This window comes from Cyclopterus lumpus, chromosome 7 (assembly GCF_009769545.1).
Source record: "Cyclopterus lumpus isolate fCycLum1 chromosome 7, fCycLum1.pri, whole genome shotgun sequence".
Lineage (NCBI taxonomy): Eukaryota > Metazoa > Chordata > Actinopteri > Perciformes > Cyclopteridae > Cyclopterus > Cyclopterus lumpus.
The window spans coordinates 4824712-4849271 of record NC_046972.1 but is presented as its reverse complement, the minus strand read 5'-3'; the positions used below and the strand labels follow the sequence as shown (position 1 = coordinate 4849271).

General features: G+C 45.2%; 2 protein-coding genes across 2 annotated transcripts in view; both read right to left on the bottom strand.

Moving 5' to 3' along the window:
- Window positions 1–13734, bottom strand: part of LOC117733674 (potassium voltage-gated channel subfamily KQT member 2-like) — a 44331-nt gene extending 30597 nt beyond the window's left edge. The window contains exons 1-6 of the mRNA XM_034537474.1: window positions 13436–13734; window positions 3515–3605; window positions 3297–3423; window positions 2779–2954; window positions 1746–1871; window positions 1465–1575 (exon numbers count right to left, since the gene is read on the bottom strand). Of these exons, the coding sequence (XP_034393365.1) occupies window positions 1465–1575; window positions 1746–1871; window positions 2779–2954; window positions 3297–3423; window positions 3515–3605; window positions 13436–13734 (930 nt within the window). The remainder of the gene's footprint in view (window positions 1–1464; window positions 1576–1745; window positions 1872–2778; window positions 2955–3296; window positions 3424–3514; window positions 3606–13435) is intronic.
- Window positions 13735–14493: 759 nt separating this feature from the next.
- prex1 (phosphatidylinositol-3,4,5-trisphosphate-dependent Rac exchange factor 1) overlaps window positions 14494–24560 on the bottom strand; it is a 71638-nt gene continuing 61571 nt past the window's right edge. Inside the window, 15 exon segments of the mRNA XM_034536857.1 lie at window positions 14494–16663; window positions 16762–16829; window positions 17263–17365; window positions 17508–17551; window positions 17553–17616; window positions 17618–17685; window positions 18797–18863; window positions 19261–19375; window positions 20335–20478; window positions 22394–22496; window positions 22612–22829; window positions 23414–23455; window positions 23540–23668; window positions 23779–23869; window positions 24445–24527. Coding sequence (XP_034392748.1) covers window positions 16621–16663; window positions 16762–16829; window positions 17263–17365; window positions 17508–17551; window positions 17553–17616; window positions 17618–17685; window positions 18797–18863; window positions 19261–19375; window positions 20335–20478; window positions 22394–22496; window positions 22612–22829; window positions 23414–23455; window positions 23540–23668; window positions 23779–23869; window positions 24445–24527 — 1382 coding nt within the window. The 3' untranslated portion in view covers window positions 14494–16620.

The following is a 24560-nucleotide window of genomic DNA, read 5'->3' as shown; positions in this document are numbered from 1 at the left end:
CCACACCACACCCACTACACTACACATCACACCACACCCACTACACACCACACCCACTACACTACACATCACATCACACCCACTACACACCACACCCACTACACTACACACCACTACACTACACATCACACCACACCACACCCACTCCACACTACACTACACACCACACCCACTACACATCACACCACACCACACCCACTCCACACCACACTACACACCACACCCACTACACTACACTCCACACCACACCCACTCCACACCACACTACACACCACACCACACCCACTACACTACACATCACACCACACCCACTCCACACCACACTACACATCACACCCACTACACTACACTACACACCACACCCACTACACTACACATCACACCACTCCCACTACACACCACACCCACTACACTACACTCCACACCACACCCACTACACTACACATCACACCACACCCACTACACACCACACTACACATCACACCCACTACACTACACTACACACCACACCCACTACACTACACATCACACCCACCACACCCACTATACACCACACCCACTACACTACACATCACACCCACTACACTACACTCCACACCCACTACACTACACACCCACTACACTTCACTCCACACCCACTACACTACACACCACACCCACTACACTACACTACACTACACACCACACCCACTACACTACACATCACACCTACTACACTACACACCCACTACACTACACTACAAACCACACCCACTACACTACACATCACACCCACTACACTACACTCCACACCCACTACACTACACACCCACTACACTTCACTCCACACCCACTACACTACACACCACACCCACTACACTACACTCCACACCACACCCACTCCACACCACACTACACATCACACCCACTACACTACACATCACACCACACCCACTACACTACACTCCACACCACACCCACTACACTACACATCACACCACACCCACTACACTACACATCACACCACTCCCACTACACACCACACCCACTACACACCACACTACACATCACACCCACTACACTACACTACACACCACACCACACCCCACCCACTACACTACACTACACACCACACCACACCCACTATACACCACACCCACTACACTACACATCACACCCACTACACTACACTACACACCCACTACACATCACATCACACCACACCCACTACACTACACACCCACTACACATCACATCACACCACACCCACTACACTACACACCACACCCACTACACTACACATGTTCATTCTATTGGATGTTTCATGGAGAAACGTGACCAAATTAATGTGATTGGACTGGACACACTCTTTCTGGAATAGTAAGACCTCACCAATGTGTGCTATACACCATGATTGGTGTAAAGCACCAATGAACACAAACAAGGAGCAATCAGCATTCAGCCCTGACGGTCCCTCGTACTTACAGCAGGAAGAGCAAAGAAGGCCACCCCGATCATGCTGAATGTGGCTGCCAGCAAGCGTCCATTCCACGTCTTGGGAACCTTATCACCATAACCAATGGTGGTGAGAGTGATCTGATGAAAATAAAGTCACTACTTTATTCAAGTGGCGTGGTACAGATTTGTTCAAATAGAAGCAGAAGCAAACTGGGAATGAAATTAGTAACATAACATCACAGAACATTTTCTCTTGTACTATAATATGGATATTGTAGACTCTAGTTTTAATTTCGGGTAAGTCTTACCAGTCCCCACCAAAGAGCATCAGCATAGGTCTCAAACTCCTCATTTGACTCCTTTTCCACTGAGTAGACCAGGAATGAAGCCAGGATGAGACACAGGAAGCCTATGTACCACGCCGTGATGAGCTCCTACAGGGAAAACCAATACAATGAGCATCAGGGAATCTAAAGTAATAAAGTGTCATCTAGGACGCTTTGCAAAGTGGTGATATAACCGCTGTAAATTGGTTTTGAAAGAGAAATGGCCTTTCTGTAATAATATCGGACATGATTATGTGAGTCGGCCAACCCACTTCATGAACGTCTTTATTTCCCTCAACACAATGCTGCACACCCGACCTCTCTCCCTCTCCCTCTCACCACATCACACACAAACACACACACACACACAGCTGCACATTTTCCAAAGCTCATTAGTGCACGCTTATAATTCTATTTCAAAGCTTATTAAAATGAAACTGCATAGAAATATGTCTGCATGACAGGGTTTCTTCAAAGAGATGCTGGAAACTGAAGTAGCACAGTGGACAATAAAGCACTTTTAGTTTAAACATGGCAGCCCATCTTTCTTTTTTTATGCCACCCAAGGACATCATTTACACTGAGGGCGGCGGTGGGCGTGTCGCCCTCACTTTAAAAAGGCCTGTGTTGGCCTCTCAGACAGCACACAAGTGAGAGGAAGACTACGGACATTAATCAAGGTGGGAAAAGTACTTTCACCTCCTCTACATTTATCTGGGTAGATAAATAATTTAAATTATTCTGCTAAAAAGATGCTGGAAGTGGACATAAATCAAAGAGGAGACTGGAGTTCCAACACTATCTATTATATTAGGTCTTTTGTGTTATGCTACCATTATTATGTAAAGAATTTTTAAAACCCTTGCCTGCTAAAGTTTTAGTGTAGTTATTTCAACTGTAGTGCACATCAGCTATGCTTTTAAACCTCTGATCAAAACAATGGAGAAAGGTGTTTCGACGAAGGAGCTCTAACTAAAACTCGACAAAAATAAAATAAATACATAAATGATGTCACCTTGCTGTGGGCGTACACTACGGATCCGAGCAGCTTCCAGGTGCCTCCGCGGCGATCCATGCGCAGCATGCGCAGGATCTGCAGGAATCTCAGACTCCTGATGGCCGAGGTGGCGAACACATTGCCCTGAGATCCAGCCGCCAGCACGGACACTGAGGCGATCAGCACCATGATGTCTGGAGAAAGGAAACACAGTCGTAGAGCACCACGTGCGCTGGGAAGCAGCCAAAGTCAAACACGGTTGATCAAATCAAACCGAATTAACTACACTTTGCCGAGTACCAAAGTTGTTTCAAGCACTCTGAAGTGTCGAATTCCAATTGAGTTTTCTACGGCTGCAAACTTGGTTTCACCTCTTACTCAATATCAAGGCTGAAAATCACCAGAAAGCATCACAAAGGTGGTTGTCACATCTTCAAACCCTCCAGCATTTGAATAAGGAAAGAATGTGAAACAAGACAGTGTTATGTTCTTTAGAGAGAAGGAGCAATGACTCAAGCCCACCCGGTTTGTCTCACCTATGACACAGAAAGGCTTCCTGGCGAATTTGAGCCTCCCTCTCCATCCTCTGTACCGACAGCAGCAGCCAGCGGCCCATATCCTCACAATGTACTCCACCCCAAACACCACGATAGTCACAATTTCCTGTGGGACAAAGCCGAATCGGTGGAGTTAACCCTGTGACGGGAAGGTACAGTGTTCAGTGTCGGTTTACAGCTAATTAAATTGTACCTACCAGGATGTACAAGGCACTCTCTGAGCTGTTTTTGAACTCTCTGATGGTGGCGAAGACCGAAAGTATGAGACAGGAGAAAACCAGGAGGAAGCTGGAAGAGATAGGAGAACAAAAACAGTTTGTTATATATATCTATATATTTTATTCCAAAGTATATATGTCACTGTTTTCCCTTCATCAGGGGAGCAGCCTGGAGAAGCGTACGGCTATAGCAGCTGTGAAACTAACACACTCTTGGGCCGCGCGATCATGCGCATTCGCTGCATGGAGCAGTTCCACAAACACAACCAAACTTAAGTTCTATGAATGGGACAATCACATCAAAATATTCTAATGACCATACTGGCGTTATGTCTTTCAAAAAACAATGTTCCAGTCCATCTGGATAAACCGCAGACTATTTTTTGAAAAAAAACAAGTAGTGGTAAAACTCTAGAATAAAAGCTAAACTATAGAGCTGCATTACTAGAAGCCATTAGAGCCGAACCGACCCTGTGCGGTATTTCTACATTAGATTTAATATCCAGCTGTGGTGATGGCGTGCGGTAATATACCATGAAGACCGATTGCCGATCTGCTAATCAATCCTAAAGCTTAAGAGGGTACGGTTGGGGACTGAATGAATAATTGGAAGCCGCAGAACCTGGGCGGTGCCTTCATTAGTGGGAGGAAGACGAACTGCAGAAAATTGCTGCAGCTCAGTTGGGGTGAGTAAAAAGAGACGAGGGAAAAGAAGTCCTGAAAGAAGAAAGGGAGGCAGGGGAGCGGGTGGCATCAGGTACATGTTCAGCTGGATCCGATTGTTCTTAAACAAATTCAACAAATCGGATTCATTGTTTTTATGAAGTGCAGGAAATCCAACCACCGAGTGAGTAAAGGTGGGGTAACATCAGCCGAGCGCCAGTTCTTATCAGGCAGAATGAGTGTATCCACTGTGTCAGTCGATTAGCTCCTCACTGCAGCCTGTTGTTCAGCCTTTTCAACATAGGATGGGAGCTAATGTCAGAGGTGATTAAAGGGTTGAGAATGGGACAATAGACCAAACATAAAAATAAAAAAAATCCAAAGATTAACAAAATAAGGATTTTATTTGTTGGATCAAATAGAAAAGTGATGGCGGATGTTTTAAAGTAGATTTGGAAGAAAAATCGAATGTGCAGTCACGCCTTCAGAAGACTGTCAGAGAGCATCAGGGCGAGCACTCTATTGGATGGACCATAACACGTGAGGAAGAGGCTCGATCTGAGGGTCTCACTTCAGAGAAGATGTACTGGAAGGAATCCGAGGGCATGAGCTAATGGAGAGCGCCTGGTGAATCCCAATACTGGGACGATGCCGGATGTTAAAAGAGGCAACTAACATTAATCACAGTAGAGATACTGTCAGCGAGTATCTTCCCGAGCACAGGATGAGGTGTTGCACATTAAAGCTCACACTACACCAGAGTGACGCCATTTTGCCAATTTATAATATGAGACAAGCGAAATAATCAGGTTCATTTAAAGCAGAGGTCATCAATCTTCTTCAAAAACATTTGTTCAATAAATCAATAAATCGAGTGCTCTGACAAAAAAAAATCCAGAATAATCCGTCCAAACAACTGATCCGCTTCCATCTTTGTCAGCGTTGCAGACTTCTAGCTTCTTTCAATGGAAACGATTTGGCGACGCCGGGCTGGGTTTTCGGGGGCTGACATGAAAGGCATTTATCTGGAGTTGGCTCCGTTTAGCCTCCACCGTGAGAAAAAAAGGTTCATCAATTTAGCTGCTAAAAGGTCCACTAACTTCACAGCCAGACGCTAACTATTACTGTCTGCCGTTTGGTGCTGGACCGGTAGCATACATGCATATGAGCATACATATATATGAGTTATAGTAAGATCCTTATGTACACTTGTGACTTAAAGCCCTCTCAGATGGTAGAAATCTAGACTGATTTAGTTAAACTTATTTTGTAATTTTTCACATGATCTACCCTGACATCAAGAGCTTTTCATCCTCCTCATCAAGGACCCTCATCAATCCTCTGGATTCCCTTACTGTAATATCTGTATTTTTTTTTTTTTTTTTTACAAGAACTGCAGCTCACCTCATTTCCATTTTCCTGCTGCCGCAGTTTCTGTTATCAAACTCTTGGCAGCGGCCCGCTGGCCGTCAGCAAAGCGGGACGAAACCGACAGGGATCAATGTTATGTGTAGCAGCTCCACGGACGAGCTCATTCTTTATCATGATCTTGTCATTCTTCATCAGAAAGACAACAAAAAGCCAAGCGGGCACACTCGATCCATGCTCATTCTCTTTTGCTTCTATAGTGTGTGTGTTTAAAAAAAAAAGTGGCATACAATACATCACCGGTGGCCACAGCAGTCAGTGCTTGCTTGGTAAAAGTGAGCTCTTCGAAGCTCTCAGGACAGTCTGCAACTTGTGGGTTTAGGACGTATGTAAACCTGTGGAAAGTCGTCTTACAGTCAGTATAGATTTTGTCGACAATGTATTATTCAAAGCGAGGTCTAGTTTTCTCCTGTCAAGGTCACTCGGGGTTGCAGTCTTTTTCTGACAGGTTGCTCTTACCAGTGTTTAGCATACTGTATTCAATTCAATTCAATTCAGTTTATTTTGTATAGCCCAATATCACAAATTACAAATTTGCCTCAGAGGGCTTTACAATCTGTACACATACGACATCCCTGACCTTTGACCTCACATCGAATCAGGAAAAACTCCCTAAAAATAACCTTTCACAGGGAAAAAAGGGAAGAAACCTTCAGGAGAGCAACAGAGGAGGATCCCTCTCCCCGGATGGACAGAAGCAATAGATGTCATGTGTACAGAATGAACAGCATTTACAAAGTTACATAAACACATTACATGAATATGACAATGTATGAATGGAACTCCAATCCATGAAACAGAAGGAGGTAGAGAGGAGGGGGCGGCGCATCAGCAGGGCCAACGTGGGAGGCCGGCTCACCAGCATCAGACACCTCCAGGTCCAATGGACCCTATGAGACGTGAAGTCACAACGACTCCGGGGAGGAAGCAAAGTTAATAAGGTGCAATGGAGAGATGTAAATTCATCCATAAGGAGAGAGAGAAGAGGAGATAGGTGCTCAGTGTATCCTAAAACATCCCCCAGCAGCCTATAAGCCTATAGCAGCATATCAAGGGGCTCGACCAGGGCAAACCTGATTCAGCCCTAACTATAAGCACTATCAAACAGGAAAGTCTTAAGTCTATTCTTGAATGAGGTGACTGTGTCTGCCTCCCGGACTGAAAGTGGAAGCTGGTTCCATAAAAGAGGAGCTTGATAACTGAAGGCTCTTGCTCCCATCCTACTTTTTAGGACTCTAGGAACCACAAGTAGCCCCGCATTTAGTGAGCGCAGCTCTCTAGTGGAGCAATATGGTACTACAAGCTCCTTAAGATATGATGGTGCATCACCAATCAAGGCTTTGTAGGTGAGGAGAAGAATTTTAAATGTGATTCTTGATTTCACAGGGAGCCAGTGCAGAGCAGCTAATACAGGAGTAATGTGATCTCTTTTCTTAGTTTTTGTGAGTACACAAGCTGCAGCATTCTGGATCAACTGGAGGCACTTAAGAGACTTATTAGAGCAGCCTGATATTAAGGAGTTGCAGTAATCTAGTCTGGAAGTAACAAACGCGTGAACCAGCTTTTCTGCATCTTTTTGGGACAAGATGTGCCTGATTTTTGAAATGTTACGTAGATGAAAAAATGCAGTTCTTGAGATTTGCTTAACGTGGGAGTTAAAGGACAAGTCTCGGTCAAAGATAACGCCGAGATTCTTTACAGTGGTGTTGGATGCCAGGGAAATGCCATCTACAGAAACCACATCACCAGATAATTGATCTCTGAGGTGTTCAGGGCCCAGTAAAATAACTTCAGTTTTGTCTGGGTTTAACATCAGGAAGTTGCAGGTCATCCATGTTTTTATGTCTTTAAGACATTCTTGAATTTTAGCAAGCTGGTTGGTCTCCTCTGGTTTGATCGATAGATATAATTGAGTATCGTCTGCATAGCAATGAAAGTTTATGCAGTGTTTCCTGATAATATTGCCCAAAGGAAGCATATAAAAGGTAAATAAAATTGGTCCAAGCACAGAACCGTGTGGAACTCCGTGATTAACGTTGGTGGTCATTGAGGCTTCATCGTTTACAAATACAAATTGAGATCGATCTGATAAATAGGATTTAAACCAACTTAGTGTGGTACCTGAAATGCCAATCGACTGATCCAGTCTCTGTAATAGGATGTCATGGTCAATGGTGTCGAACGCAGCACTAAGGTCTAATAATACCAGTACGGAGATGAGTCCTTTATCTGATGCAATTAGGAGGTCATTTGTAATTTTCACCAGTGCTGTCTCTGCGCTGTGGTGTTTTCTAAATCCTGACTGAAACTCCTCAAATAAACTATTCTGATGTAGAAAGTCACACAACTGATTTGCGATTACTTTCTCAGGGATCTTAGAGAGGAAGGGAAGGTTAGAGATTGGTCTGTAGTTAGCCAACACCTCTGGATTAAGAGTGGGCTTTTTCAGGAGAGGTTTAATTACAGCTACTTTGAAGGAATGTGTTACATGGCCTGTTAGCAAAGACACATTGATAATATCCAACAGAGAGGTGCCAATTAAAGGCAACACGTCTTTAAGCAGCCTCATTGGGATGGGGTCTAAGAGACAGGTAGACGGTTTAGAAGTAGAAACCATTGAAGACAATTGGTCTAGGGTAATGGGAGAAAAGCCATCCAAATATACACCAGGGCATACAGCCGTTTCCAAGGCCACTCCTCTTGATGACAGATCGGCAGTAGTTGAGGGCAAGAGATCATCAATCTTGCCTCTAATAGTTAAAATCTTTTCATTGAAGAAGTTCATGAAGTCATTACTACTGAGGTCTATAGGAATACACGGCTCCACAGAGCTGTGACTCTCTGTCAGCCTGGCTACAGTGCTAAAGAGAACCCTGGGGTTGTTCTTATTTTTCTCTATTACTGATGAGTAATAGGCTGCTCTGGCATTACGGAGAGCCTTTTTATATGTTTTAAGGCTGTCTCGGCAAACTAAGCGTGATTCTTCCAGATTGGTGGAACGCCATATACTTTCGAGCTTTCGTGAAGCTTGCTTTAGGTCGCGGGTCTGAGGGTTCTACCAGGGAGCAAACCTCCTTTGCCTCACTGTCTTTTTCTTCAGTGGGGCTATCGAGTGTCATTCTCAGTGAGCCTGTAGCACTATCGACAATATGATAAATCTGGGATGGACTAAAGTTAGCACAGGAGTCCTCCGTCACATTGAGACGTGGTATTGAATCAAATGCAGAAGGAATCGCTTCTTTAAATTTAGCTACAGCACTGTCAGTTAGACATCTGGTGTAGAAACTTTTGACTAACGGTGTATACTCCGGGAGTATAAACTCAAAAGTTATGAGGTAATGGTCTGACAGAAGAGGGTTCTGTGGTAAGACCTCCAAATGTATATATCCTCCATATTTACCAGGAATGACGCTAAACACAAATTCCTCTCTGGAACTCATTAGCGCCCGTTTGGTGAACAACTCCTCCCGGGAGGAGGAGTGACGATGCAAGTGACGTGTGCACAGTCTTCACCAGCAGCCCTTTGAACCGTCACATCGACATTGTCATTTCACCATCTGGAGACTGACACAACGCTTTATGGAGCTACACTGGAAACACATCCGTAAATAGGACGTCTTGGTTTGAATTCACGAGTCTACAGTACATATGAGTCTAATTGGACATCGGTTTATGCTACTTTCTCGACCCGCCATTGCCAAGCTCATGAGGACCTCCTAATGAGGACACTTGTTGGTGAAGGAGAGGGGCAGAACCCGGACAGTCGAACGATTAGCTTCTACAGATGTGCAGAGCCTCTCTCTCTGCATACACAAAGATGGGACTAATATGCATGAGGTCTCATCAGGACAATAAACAAATTATGTGTTGTAAAAACCTGCAACGACAGCAAAAAATCAAACAAACAAATAAGGCATTACATATTTGTTTCTAAAGCCTTTCTATGTTTGTGTTCAATGAGGGTCGATGTACTGAGCTGGAACAATCCAGGAGCCTGCACAAAGATTAAAAGGTGTACAAAGTATTAAAGACATACTAGTGTGTTGTTGATGCTTTGAAATAGTAGTTTAAATGGCACAGTACGTTTATGTGTATAAGGTTTCGATTGCGGGGTTTCATCTTGATAGGCTAATGAGATGTTTGTCTCCAGGGTTCCACAACAAGTTGTAGAAATGACAGTGACGTGAAATTAACTAATACCGTATGTTTCCAGACTTAATATTTTCTACATTATACTAGTACCTAAAGCTTTCATTCTAGTGCTAATAATAATAGAATAATCAGTTGTTTATGATTAGACAGACGGGGGTTTAAACTACTAATAATGTAACATTCAGATACCACACACACACACACACACACACTTGTTGCCATAGAGGTCCAGAAGATATCACAGAGAACGTGATCAATCAAGATGAGGGGGGCGGGGGGCTGTTGTTGGAAACAGAAAAGCCTGCATTTCTTCCTGAGCTGCAGATAAAGGAACATCGATTCGACCCCCTCAGCCCTACATTGCCTAGACAGACACAATCGTCATGCTAAATTTAGACTGCGACGAACTAGAGGAGAGCAAATAAGGAAGGGGGGCTTTTTCACCGAGCAGCTATGGTGCCAATAGTGCCATGTGCTTGCACTGCGGTGTCCACCCTGTGAGCTCCTCACGGGATGTTTGAGGGTGGCGATGACTTTCTAGGACGCTCCTTTTGTGTTCTCATCGTGTTCCTTTATGAGCCACAGGGGTACCTTGTGTTGTCATGTTTACTTAGGATTTAGATGAGGGGAAAGTACATCAAAATAATAATAAAACTGATGGGGAGAGGAAAAGGAAAGCATGCTTAATGCAAGGCAAGACCCTAAAAGGTACATTTAGATTATATTGACCCTTTTTAAAGCTGCAGTAACTGGTCTTTTTTTCCACTTGGGTCAGCGGGTGTGTGCTGTAGACACAAGACATCCAACATAATATCCCTTTTGAGGGAAACTTAAACTTTGGCTTATTTGCACATTTAGCATGCAGCTCTGTAACTGCTACGTGCTCCACTATGGTCATCAGCCAGTGGCTCACAAGTACTGAGAGTTCATCGGAGCCCTTTTCTTTTAAAACAGCCGCCTGCTGAATAGCAGCTGTGGCCACAAGTGATATCAACAGGATGATGATAAATGCAACATGGTGTAAAGAGTCAAAGAGACCGAGTAATGTCAGTTTTACATTTATCTTAAGTTTGCTAACACTAGCCACCGTACGCTTACTGCTATCAGACAGGGGCCGAGGTCAAATAGTTAAAAGTGAAAAGATTACGTCTTTTCCGCACCACGTTTCCTCGACCTACATGGAAAACGTCACAAGGTCAAGGAGAGATGTGAAGGATCATTTCTAAGGTTATATAACGAAAAGACAACACCGATGCTATCGGAGACAATTCCTTTGAAACACTCGATATAATGAAGGCAATAAGAAAGTAAGCATTGAAGCATCTTTACTTAGCATTTACAGAGTTCAACCTGTTCTTATCACAGCGGCCACTTGAAATAGAATTCAAGCGGACAATCCCACTCAAATCAGTTTAAAGCGGCGGCCATTTTTATACACCCTGTTGCCAGAAGTGAGGTCTTGCTACATAACACCTCAAACGAGTGGTAACGTTACGAAGTGCAGAGCACCAGAGGACATGACAAAAGATTCAACAGCCTGATGCTCCATCCACACACTCTTTGTTGGAGCGTAGCAAAGCACACCGACGGCTGACAGCTCGCTAGTTAGCTTGCTGGCTAATTCCACCATGCTTCAATGCTACACTGGTTCCAGAAAAGGAGCTGAAGGGAGGACGGCTGGTCCCTCCACCTCCCTCCCCACCGCTCTGTAGAAGGACAACCTACCTAGCGACCACGATAACTAGCCAGCCACCCGCCTCCCTCCCCCTTTTAGGGGAGCGACGACAACACTTTACAGCCCCAACAACAAGCAGCGGTTGCCATTTTCTTTTGGACGAGTCAGGTCGACCGCTGAAAACCATTCAAAGGCCGTTCTGCTCCTATGCTATTGCATTTCCTTCAGTCAGGGGACTTTCCTACCCTAAAACAAAAAGACTAGTCAACGGCTGGCCAAGTGAGGCTGCAGCAGCCGCACCACTTAGTGTGTCAAATTGAGCGAGGGTGCATTCTCGTGTCAACGTCACGAGGGGACAACCGTATTAAATATCTAAATATCCAAAGAGCTTTCCAGGGCTTTAGATACAAAATAACAGTAGGATCACAATCCATTCCTAGCCGTAATCCAACTACAGGACTCCACATTCAAACTCTTCTACTTCCACCTCCCATCAGACACCTCTTTGCCAAAAAACGAGAAAACGGGAGAAAGAGACAGGAGGAGGCTGCATGACAGGGAGCATTCTGGAAGAAGGGCTCATGTTCCACATTGATAGTTCACACGTTGGCTTGGCAACCAGCATCTGTCCGCTAACTGTCCCTTTGCCAGCCTTTAGCAGAATAGTGAATAACTGGAACGTGTCCTCATTCTGTCGCTCTGAAGCACTTTAGGTAAGTTGGACACAACATTCATATTGTTTTTCAACCGATCCATCATTTTCTATCATCCATCACTTTCGTTTGCCCGAGTCTCTATGCCGTCTTTTCCAGTTTAGTCCCTCGTCACACTTTGGTGCAGAACTGACACAAATTTGTCATCTCACAGCTCCGGAAGACTTTCAATTTCGTCCTGTGCTTCCTGCAAGAGGACACAGAGTAACAAGGCTCCTATTGAAGCCACATGAGAGAAGATAAATCAGAGCCCTTATCTCTGTATCGGTCTCTTGGATGGATCCGTACAGGAGACAGGTGCCCGGACAAAACACCTGCCTGACATTTCAGGTCGAATAGAAAGGCTCGTCGTCAGTGCGCAAGGCAGCAGTGTCGCTTTGTTTTCTTTCTCTGGAGCAGAGATAAGCCGGAGAACTAATGAGATAGGAGAGAGAGATCCGGCACATGATAGTTTTATAAATCAGCTGGCTGGAAGTTAAATGAAGTGTGGTGGCTATGAATAATGTAGAACACAGACAAATGTAATGGAGGCGGATGCTCTTCTGTGAGCTGGATGGCTTTGCTTGGAAGGCCCGAGTTGTACACTAACTCGCAACACGCTTTCCACTGGATTCTGATTGGAGCAGCACACCAAAGCTGCTCCAATCTGACCTCTCACCACATTATTCATGACAGTATCGCTGGAGTCAAAGCGATCATGTTCGACCACCAAGCAGCTCACAGACATGCAGGCTTTCTGGGCTGTGGTATCCAGAACACCCCCCCACCACACACACACACACACACACACACACACACACACACACACACACACGCGCGCACACGCGCACACGCACACGGCCTAGAGCCGGGCCGCGAGGTGAATGAGCGGAAGCACTGACGCGGCGCGGAGCTGTCCACCGGGCCGCGGTGCTGAAACTTAAGACTCGCTGCCGCAACACACGGGAACTCCATCTCGACGAGTAAACTAAATCGCGCGCAGTGTGACGGGCACGAGCCGCCGACGTGACGAGCCCGAGTTGCAAGACGTTCAGACTTAAAGCGGAAGTTCTGCAGGTGAAGTCCCCCCCCCCTCCCTCCTTTCATCGGGCTGTATGTAGCAGCATGACATCGCTTTAGTGCGCCATCTGAGCATCATCAGCGCAAAACTCCACAGCAGCCAAAGCATGCCACCACACCCCTCCCAAAAAAAGGTGTTTTAATCCCAAACCCCAAAGGGCCACTGTGCCAGAATCAACATGCTTGGGCGGAGTCCGAGCATCCACTTACACGTAAGCGTGGTAGATGAACGCCCATCCCCGCGGTCTCTCCAGCGCGTTGTACAGGAAATTCTGCAGCTTCCGATAGCTGGCGTTCTTCTTCGACGGTCTGGGTCTCCCCGCGGAGATGCTGGACCTCGGTCTGCAGAGGATGCTGTTCCGCTTGGTGCTCTCCGAGCCCGCAATGAGTAGCGCCCCATCCCTGCCGCACTCGGGGGCGCCAGGGTCCAGTCCGACGAAGCCGACCCGGTGCTTCCTCTCCTCGGCTTGAGTTGGGTAGACGCCGCCGTCCAGAGACTTCTGCACCATCCTAAAGTCGAGAGGGCTCTCACGAGGAGTTGCCCGTGTCCTTGCCGCCGCGGGGATGCATCACCGGTGCTGAGGGGTGTGTGCTGGTGTGTGTGTGTCTGTCTGTGTGTGTGCGTGCGTGTGTCTGTGTGTGTGTCTGTGTGTGCGCGCTGGTGTGATGAATGCGGTCGGATGATCGGTCGTCGCCCCCCCACCGTGGAAAACAATTGCGATAACCACGCAAAAACTGCACGGTAGCTGCTTTTACCTTATTCCCTTTCAGACACGGCCAGGAGGGGGAATGCAGTCTGATCACGTCGGTCATCAGCAGTTCAGAAGCTATCTGCATTCATTTAATGGTCCAGGAATGCAAAGTTAAACCATCCTCTTCTAATGCCATGACGTCTGGTCTGCTGTGTCAGCAAAACACGGACAAATAGATTACTTCGTTTTTGGAAAATGAAGGTGCCTTTTTTCTATAATAATTTTTTTTTTTTAAAAGCTAAGAAGATGATGCATGTTTATGCAATATTCATAGTGGTTCTGACTTCCGTCAGTGTAATGGACACCTAAAACTATGACAAGCTATGTTTGTTTTAAGGCATTCTGCAGTTGGCAAACGACAAATACAGCACTTGTAAAAATATGATCTGTCAACATGCGGTGGTGAGATGCCAAAAGAAGAAAGCCAGACACACTGAAGGAGAAAAAAAAAACTCCATACTGGACACATGTCCTCGGCCACTTTGCTGCTGAAGAAGAAAATAAAACACATCGTCACACTGTGAACATTTTATTTACTAGCTTGTTAAGATTGCATTTACAATGATAATCTTAGAAAGACTCAACAAAGATCCTTTGTACAGTTATTTTCAAGCAACATAAAATTGCAAATAAGGTATATACAAAAAAACAACAACATTAGAATAATGTAAATAAATGTGTAATGAGTGACATATTTGTTTGTCCGGATACACCAACATGCTGCAGTCATTAGATCTGTGTTTTTTTTTTTACTGGTGACACGCTTAAAACCAGATGATGGTGACTAACGCTGCTCACGAGTGAATTTAATAAGGGAGATGATATCCGCTGAGTCTTATGTGCCAAAAGAGGGATGTCCATTTGCAGGGGCCATGCTACTGCCGAGGGATGTGGAGACTCATCCAACATGCTCACTTGGAACCAGACTGCTTTTAAATAAATAAAACAATTAAAAGGGCGAAAGGGATCTGCCTAATGAGTGCAGCATGTCGAGACAGATTCATGAAATGCTCGTCAGGTCTTTTTAATAGTCAAAAACAAAACAAGTTGTCAGTGAGGTTACGCTCAGCAAAGAGAAGCCGCTTCTCTTCCAATGCACGAGCATGAATACAAAATGTTTTATATACTATACTATCTTCATAAAAATAATCAAATTTAAGCATTACTCGGACGTATCCTATCTCCTTTTTCCTCTCCTTTCCGCTGACATCATTACAGTTGGTCTGTACAAGAAATTAAAATCTTCAGTAAAACAATGTTACTGTGTTCCCGTCCTGAAAGCGATCCCTTTGTTTGCGTTTCGCTGACACTGCGACTTGAATGGACCAGTTATTGTGCTCGTTTCAACACCCACAGTGAATACAACAGATCCAAGACAAACGTAAAAAACAATCTTTTAAAAAATATTAAAATAATGTCTTAGCTAACAGAAGGCAATCCTTCAACTAGAACATTTGAATTAATATATTAATAATTTAACAACCTGTTGACTTAGCCTTGCGTGGTTTCGCTTTAGCTTCCTTTGTCCTGATTCTGATTAGCTAGCTTCTGTTCATCTTCCCTCCTTTGCTCTCCCTGAAGATCCAAGTAACACTTCCTGACGTGATCAAAGTCCATACATATAAATAAAATAAACAAGCGGTTACGTCTATTAAAAAAAAAGAAAAAAAAAAGGCATGCCATTGGTCCTTTAAATACTGTTCAATACGTAGGCTGGAATGCTTTTAGATTCTTTAATACCTGATATAGTAGAAGTAAGGGATAAAAATGCTCCTTCCGGACACAATAAATAACTATCCTTCATATAGTGCAGTAATACAGTACTCACACTAAACCTACAGTAATTGCACAGTAACCACATGCAAAGGGCTGAAAAAGAGCAGCCCCCTCACCCCCTTTATTATCCCTCTTTTCACCTGTCCCTCGGTCCCTACTTCCATCCCTCTGTCGAGTCCTCCTGCATCTGTTCAGCTAACTACGTACATGCGAGGGTATTCAAGTATTTCTACTTCACACGGGGTCCAAACATCGAGCCCTGCGGAACGCCAGCCCAAACAGAGGCTGCTGTTACAGTCCGCAAGCGGATAGCGTCTGCATTTAGGAATGACGGCCAGCTACAGGTAGTTTGGTTAATCCAGTTAATAGCAACGGCTTGGTGAGGAGCGCCATGGCTGTTGGTGTCTTCTGTGTGAGGCCTCAAACTGGCCACGCCCTTTCACTTGGGTTGTGAACATTTTTGCACCAGTTGTCGACCTTGTGAAGACGGATAGACAGACAGACAGACAGACAAGCAGACAGGCAGGCAGATAAAGCAATGCTACTTCTATCTGGGTGGCTTCCCAGTAAAACAATACATGACTAGTCTGGAGCTTCAAGCTGCATCAGTCTCACTGTCGGTGCTCCCTAGTAGCTGTCATTAGTCATTTGTACAGTCTTGTTTAGCCTGTACTTTGCACTAGTGGTATCCATGGTGGAATTATCCCGGTGTAACTGGGGCAGTTTGGGGGGGAGCAAGGGTTTTTCCATTGGGAGCATCTCTTGGAAAAGAAAGCGGTGAGACCTCTGTTATTGTCACCTCTCATCATCTCTTCCTATTTCACATTCAATCGTTCTCTGATGTCTTCTCGGAAGTGACGGGCTTTCTTAGAAATCTCCATCCGAAGGTGGCAAACAGAGCTTGAAGAGCCTGTTGTGAAAGAAAAAACACGAAATGAGGAGAATCCGCCTCGTCTCAGGACCACATCATGTACGATGGCATTGGAAGAGGTTTCATACAGCACATACCTTGGGAATGATGGAGGCATCTGGTCCATGACCTTGAGATTTTTAGCAGAGAGCTCAACTCTTGCTCCCTGGCAAAAAAAGAAACATTATGCTATGAGCTCTACAATGACCGTAATACACTGAATGCTTAGCATCCAAAATGGTCCGTATGGTGAGACTTTGTGGTAGGCAAAACTACATTCGATCTACATGGAATGGGTCTGGGTGAATATACTTTCAGTAGATTTGTGTAGTGACAATATGGCTATACCTCGTTATCACTAAAGTAAGAGAGTAAAGTTGATCAAATTAATATTTCCAATCAAATTGTACTGTGACGCATTAAAGTGTTACTTTCAATATGGGAGGAAAAACTCACTTTCTATTCTTGTAAAACGGATTTCAAATGTATTACCAGTCGTAGTTCTTCTTAAATTAAATTCTAATGAACAAAACATGGGTGCAAGAACCCACAAGTGAGTGGGGAGGCCGTACGAGGCATAAACGGCCCCTGATCTTTACCTGTTTGCGCATTATATCCATGGTCTGCATGATGCAGCGCGGCATGAGGCCGTGGTTCCTGGCTAAGATCATCGCCTGCTCCAGCGTCACATTTAGGGTACATCTGTGAAGAACAGAACAGGTGAGGAGGGTCAGGGAAACGTATTCAAAACAGTGGGGCAAGGCGGTGTTAATCTTTATTGCAGCCGACAGCCTAGTGGCACTAAACGAGCGCTACAATAATGTCGGCGTGGCGCCAGGCTGACCTCTGCATGCCTGTGCCGCACATGGTGATGTGGCAGGCGCCCAGGGCGGTTACACAGCTCGGAGGACACACACAGCACGCTGACACCAGACGGGTGGCCCTGGGCGCTCGGGGCGCACGTTGACGTAGGACTGCATCAGTCGACAAAGGTCGTCCAGTGTGTTGAGGGGTCGCAGTAGCTGTGAGGAGGAGGAGGAGAGGGTCAGTGGTTTAATGGACCGCAAACAAGACGTTACAGTGGCAAAGGTGGCCATCTTACCAAGTCATTCAGATCACGGTTAGGTTTTTAAACCTGTATTTCAGAACAACCATAAAACAAACTTGTTTGTATTACACTCTTAATACTGACGAATAACACAGTAATAATGTCAATTAAAGGGACAGTTCACCGCAAAACAATTACAAATATATATATATTACCTGTAGTGCTATGTATCGGTCTATGGTTTTGGTGTGAAATATTGACTGTAGAGATGTCTGCCTTTTCTCAAATATAACGGGACAACAGGACACTCATTGAACGTCTCTTTTCAGAAATCCTCACATGGCACTTCAGATAATCCAAAAACCTTGTTGTGAGCAGTTAAATGGAGAAACTGCAGCAAACAAGGTCTGCGGATTATGTTAATATATGTTTTGGGGTTAACTGTCCCTTTAAATTAGAGCACATTTTTTATTAAAATAAAAAGATAGTGAAAAAGTAAAATGATCTCCCACCACTTGATGTATTATTTCAATATTCAATATACTAAACTAAATAGAGTAACTGACTTGCTAAGATGGTGCACCAGCAGAAATAAGAGGAAAACCATTCAAAATAACACAAAGAGGTTCAACTCTTTTGGAGCCTTTCTTTTGAAAGACAATGAACACCTGAGAACGAGGCTCTAGACATTGAAACTACGTTCTATTCAGTTTTAATCACTGGAATCTAATTCAGCTACAGTCAGTTTTGGGACACTAGGATTTACTTTCTAATCTAACAAATTGAAAATGGATGCAGTTCTATAATGTTGAAGTGTTGCGGTTAGTTGGAGTTAATAGGGGATGGTGTTGGAGGGGTTCCAGTGGAGGGAACAGGACTCCATCTTACTTTTGAAATGCTTGGTTGCAGGTCTCTAACTTCAAGGCCCAGTATCTGCGCTTGCATTTATATTCAGTCACAACAATATATAAAAAAATGGACTCATGTTACAAGAACAGGATACAAGTCACGAGACGAAAGACCACGGAGACTGTAGACAGCCAAGGCAATAAATGGGAAATGTAACAGAATACGTGTATATTTACCTGGTCTATCTTCATCGCTGTGGTGTTCGAGTCCGTCGGGAGATTGGACTTCTCCAAATAGAAAGCCCTATTGGGGGAAAGAAAACATATCTCGTTGCATATAGTACGGAGATCGACAGATTTTTCGAGAATATTACTGTGCATATTTTATAATTTCTTGATGTTGCATGAGTAATTTCCTCACACACATAAGACATCACAGCCATATTATTAATAGTATTTTACAGGGCAATAAACAATACCAAATAAGTGGTTTAATCGAGCGTGTTGCAGTAATACCACACAAGCTGATATTACTCCAGCTGAATGATTCAGCTCTCAACTTGAACAATTCTAGACCTTCAAACAGCAGGCGAAGCTGCTTTTCTGCTCGCTTACGCAACACCACAGAGTGGACTCTCCCTTTAAGGAGGAATATATCCCGAGCGCTAGTGAGGGCTGCGACGCAGTGTATCATGGCGCACCTGAGCCTGCGGTAGTAGGCCTTGACTTTCTCCAGTGAGACAGCGTTGGTGCGCTGCTGGAACTCCTCCGTGGCTGCGTAGTCCTGCTGGGACACTCCCTCTGGACGCTCCAGTGCTGGAGGAAAAGAGCAGGAGGAGTTAGCTCAACACACAGGCACGAGTTTACATGTGTTCAAGTCCTCCGACTTTAACCCCTCGCATCTTCAAGACCTCATCATGGTACAAACTTACACCAACACGGACATCATTTTAATGTTGAAAATGCGTCCGACCCAACCAGCCCCGAGCGTATCCCTAACCTCCACTGTGAAACCAACATTTTGATTGTTGAATGCTCTAAATCTCCTGACTTAAAGAGGATTTTCAAACCATATGAGGACATATAGTTCTCAGAGATATGGCCATGCACTCTCACAAACATCAGCACCTATCGTAACACTCCCCCAACCTGCAGTAAATACTATTTTCCAGTAGGTGGCAATGGTCCACCACATATCTATACTGCTGAATGGCTCTGAGGCTGTGCTGCAGCACTTGTTCCTGTTGAATCATTGGAATGGATATTTGCATAACGCAAGTCCGTTTGCACTCGGCCAGCAGAGACCGATGGAGAGCTAGAAGGCGCACGGCAGCAGAGGAGAACTCAAAAGGTGGAGCGTCCTTCGACGGCCAGAAAAAGGCTCCAATATAACTTAATAAATGCATGTCGAGTTTTCAGGAAATGTGCCTGTGTAAGAGGCTGCATAATGCTCCGAGAGTGTTTTTAAATTGTACAATTCATTGTCTAGTGTGCAGGAAGTGTTTTCCTCCGTGTTCAATACTACCCTCCCTGAATTCGGCACCTTTGACCCAAACAGTGTGATGAGCATTACTCTCTTGTTTTTTCTATTTTGTATTTGATTACGCAGAATTTAAACTACCTTTTAATGTAGTTTTTTTTTTTTAAGTTCTTGCTGAAACAAAAAAAATATTGGTAGACAGATGTTGTATTTTAAAAAAGGACCACCACCCAGGCCCACTCGCCCCATCATTGTGTAGTGTTGCACTTCACTCCACCCTTTAGCCCAGTCTTACCCCTGGTGAAGAGGACGGTCTGCAGCTTGAGGCTGCCTCCATTTTGCAGCCGGGTGGGCAGCTCGCTGAAGTGACAGCTGTCCAGGTACAGAGTGACCCTCAGGGCCTGGCGGCTGCCCTCCACCTGGTAGCAAACCGGTGTGTCTGCAATACATAAGACACAGAACGTTAACAGGAATGCACTATTATGACTTTAGCTGTTCACTCAACACGAGAAAATGGGCCATGAAGTCAGCGAGCCTCAGACGTTTTGTTAGTGAGGTCTTTGGAGTGAACAAAAACACTGAAATTCACAATTTTGCATTATTAAAAGAAGGAGTGAAGTTTGACAGTCCTTTCACTCTATATTTGTCAGAAGTCCAGGTTTCCTGATGCCATCAAAGACCCCGTGTCTCCAGCATCGGCTTTGACACTGCCACAGAGTGCACGGTAATGGAAACAAAGAAAAACATGACGCAAGTCCATTGATATGTAACATCGGTAATTACCCCGCGTATTAGTCATTTTGGGAAAATCTGCACGACACATATTGTTACGTCTGTTTTTAATGTAGCAGCTTCTGGCAAACACACTGTTTTTTAAAGCAACAGGATTAAACTCTGATAACATTAATGTGCGGGACAAATGGACAGACAATGACGTATGTACAATTTAGACGTCACTCGTAAGCAGAGCGGTAACCTTTCCTGATTCTACAAACAATGCACAAGTAGTACTAATGTATAACTTACAGCGGTTTCTGACTGTGGCACATGAGCTGTTCTGAGAAAATGGAAAAGACGACCTTTACTGAGCGACCTCTAGGATCAGCGCTCTTTACTGGAGAACCCATCAAGCTGTAATACTGTGGAATTGGCCGCGATGCCTCAGACTCTGTGGTGCACACATGATTCTGCCCCACCGATAGCTCCTGGCTTGCTGAGGATGCTATTAGCAAATCGATACTGCCCAATGGAGGATGTAGCCACAACCCATTTGCCTGCACTGCAGCATTCTGAGCATACAATGCAACTTCAGCGAAGACGTTTGGTTAAAAACTATTCGTTTGTTTTTTTGACATCAAAGTGTAGGAGATTGGGTCTGAGCACTGTGCACATCTCTACTTACGTAGTGTGCAGTATGAATGACCAAGGCAATATGTGCACGCATTGGTTTGCAAGTTGGTGCAAAATATACACATAGCCATGTGTACACTAAACACTTTCTGCTGCAGAGCGCGATCCCAGAATAACAAATCCCCTGCATCATCCTTCGCCCTGCCTCACAAAATGGTAAGTGCATGTTGGGCTTTTCCTTTAAGCGGCAAATCTCTGCCGGCCACATTGAGGCGGCTGAAAGGAGAACCGATTCAGGAAGCGGTCGGCCTTTTGTATCGGTTGGCTTTAAGGCTCCTGGTGGCCGGTGAGCACCTTCGGTGAAAACAGACACGGAGTGGTAGTAAAAAGGCACGAATGCGCCCCGGTCACTTCACGGCGCTCACAAAGCCCACGATGAACAACCTGCGGTGCAATCTCAGTTGAAACTGCTGCATTTCACTGTTCTATTCAAACGCTGGCTCTGAAGCAAACGCTTCGACCTTGAGCGATTCTTTTGGAAGCGATGCAAACCACAAAATCCGTTTGACCATTTTCATGCAGCGGAGTATTGCACATGAGTTTAAAGTACTGCTTGCGCATATCTATGGCTGCTTCCATATGCGTCGGTATTTCATGCGTCTCAGAGCAGCACTCTAGTTTGAACGATACCCCCTCAGAGCCTGTCGAGGGGCCGTTTCATCTTTAATACAAGGATAACGAGGACTTTAGGAGGCCGCATGCTGTGCCCTTGTTGAAGATGATTTATGGAGCCATTATAGTGTTGTTTTAGTTCCCTGTTCAGTCTCGTTTCACTGAAAAGAAAAGAAAATCTGCAATGATAAAACGTCAATTTCGCCCTCAATGGCTACCACACATCCACACAATGGAACTTTATTCAGAGTTGGTCGATACCATACAGCTGCTCATTAGCAGCGGTGTGGTTTGAATGGGCAGAGTCAGAGTTTCTTGATGGAGTCTCTTACTTGCAACTAGACACTCATCCTCCAGTTGCCTGAAGAACACAGTGACTTTGTCCAAGTCCAACAGGGCCGCCTTGGTGTCCTCCAGCGTGGTCCGCTCCTCTTTCTGCCAGGGGAAGGGGGAGAAAAAGAGATGGTAAGAAGCCATGCAGGAGAGGACAGCTATAATTCACAAAAATGTGCAGCGTCTCGTCAAGAGAAAACCGAACATCTGTGCTCACCAGGTGTGGCGCCAGCGTGGACTGGAAGTGCAGCAGCACGCCGATGGCGGATATTTGCTCCAGCCACTTGCGGCTGGTCTCCTTGCCGTCCTCCTGGTACTCGCCGGCGTTGTTGAACCGCGACCGCAGCGCCGCCAACAGCTGCTCCGCCAGCGTGCACAGTGCGCCCGTCGCCGCCTGGCAGAAGATCACATCCCGTCGCAGCTGCAGAGACGTGTCTGGGGTGGGGGGGTACAAAGGGTGAGATTATGGGGGATGATGAGTGGGCAGTAGAGGGTAAAGGCATCCCAACCTCCCACCTTCCTCGTTATACGTGTCCTGGAGTTGCTCTGGTACAAATACTTTTTCCCATTAGGCTCCATCCCCTGAGAGGATATCACCCATTAGGTAGCACCGTCTGCCACTGAGCACAGTTCAAAGTGACTGGAGCATCATGTGCTCTGACAACAAACACACAAAACAACCTGGAAAGGTGCTCAATATGGAAAATAAAAACATCTGCCTCATCTTAGTTGGTGAAATCAAAACAACTTGCACATGGATATTATATAATATATTTCAGTTTTAATTGAATAACCTTTGATGATGTTTTAAGGAGCTGCAGATTCCCTGATGGAGAACTGGCCGTATTGTCATAGGCCGGAGGATCTCATTTGCAAAGTGCTCTAAATTGTTGGAATCATTTGAAACACTCCAGTTATGAGAAACTTGGAGCTGGGTTTTTATCTAGTTTGATTAGTCAGCGACGCCTTGCTCTGACTTTGGACTGGTCTCCATCTATAACGCTGACATGTTACTCTACCTGTGCACTTCAGTAGGGCCAGGAGGAGCTGGTTCTTTCCATCTGTCGGGACAGAAGGAAAACAAGATGACTTGGCTTGCAACTGTATATGACTCGCATGCAGGTGTGGCGCGTGGTTACGCTTACCGTCCACGAATCGCTGCAGGCTCTCCACCAGGGTTTTGATAGAGTTAGGCAGGTTCCAAGGGTCCTCCTGGATGTTCTTGTGGATGATGTAGCGACAGCGAACCGTCCAATCTTCCGTTTGTCGGAACTCTGTTCGCGTAACAAAACGGGAACGTGTGAGTGTGTGTGTATCTGTGGTGTAATGGCTTCAACACGACGACACACCCTCTCACCTTCCTTGTGGCAAAACACACACGTACCTGGTTGGCTGTGGTCAGAGTAAAAGTGCTTGGTCTCCTCACAGGCCTTGGTCATGACCGCTCCTTTGAGTAGGCTGTTGATGGAGTCGACCTTTGTGCAGAAATTAAAACAGACAGAATATATTTCTATTTATAACACACACACGGCTTGTGTTTGCACAAGTGTGTGAGCTGCTGTTTACATGTGGAAAGAACTATAGCGGTGAGATTAGCCCAAGAGGTTAGCCAAGGGACATAAAATGGCAGCAAGAGGAGATGAAAAGACCACAAATCAGTGTGTGTGTGTGTGTGTGTATATAAGGGGAAAGAGAGAATGAAGGAAGGGAGAGAAAGAAAAGGCGATCAATTGAAGGATGAGGGAGAAAACCAGGATCCTGACCAGAGGACTGAGAGCTCCTCGAGGTAACTCAGCCCAGATGTTGACAGATTATTATCACAATCTGTTCCAAATCATTTGCTCATGGGGGTCTAACACTGACACTTGTGCGTGTGTTTAAATCTTTTGGCCAAGTTTAAGGTTAAGTCATCTCAGTTGGTCCTCACGTCTTCCAATGTGTGAGTTTGGGAATAGAGATTGCCGTCATATCCTGTTGGAATTGGATGGAGGTCTGGTTTGTGGGGGACACAAATTCCCCAAAATAAATGGTTCGAACCCCCAGAACTAACCTGGTTGAAAAGGTGCTCGAGGCAGCCGTGCAGCTTGTCCTGCTTGTCCGAGGAAATCCTCATGTCACATGGCAGCTCATCCCCTAGCGGCGGAACAGTACAAAGACACCAGACTA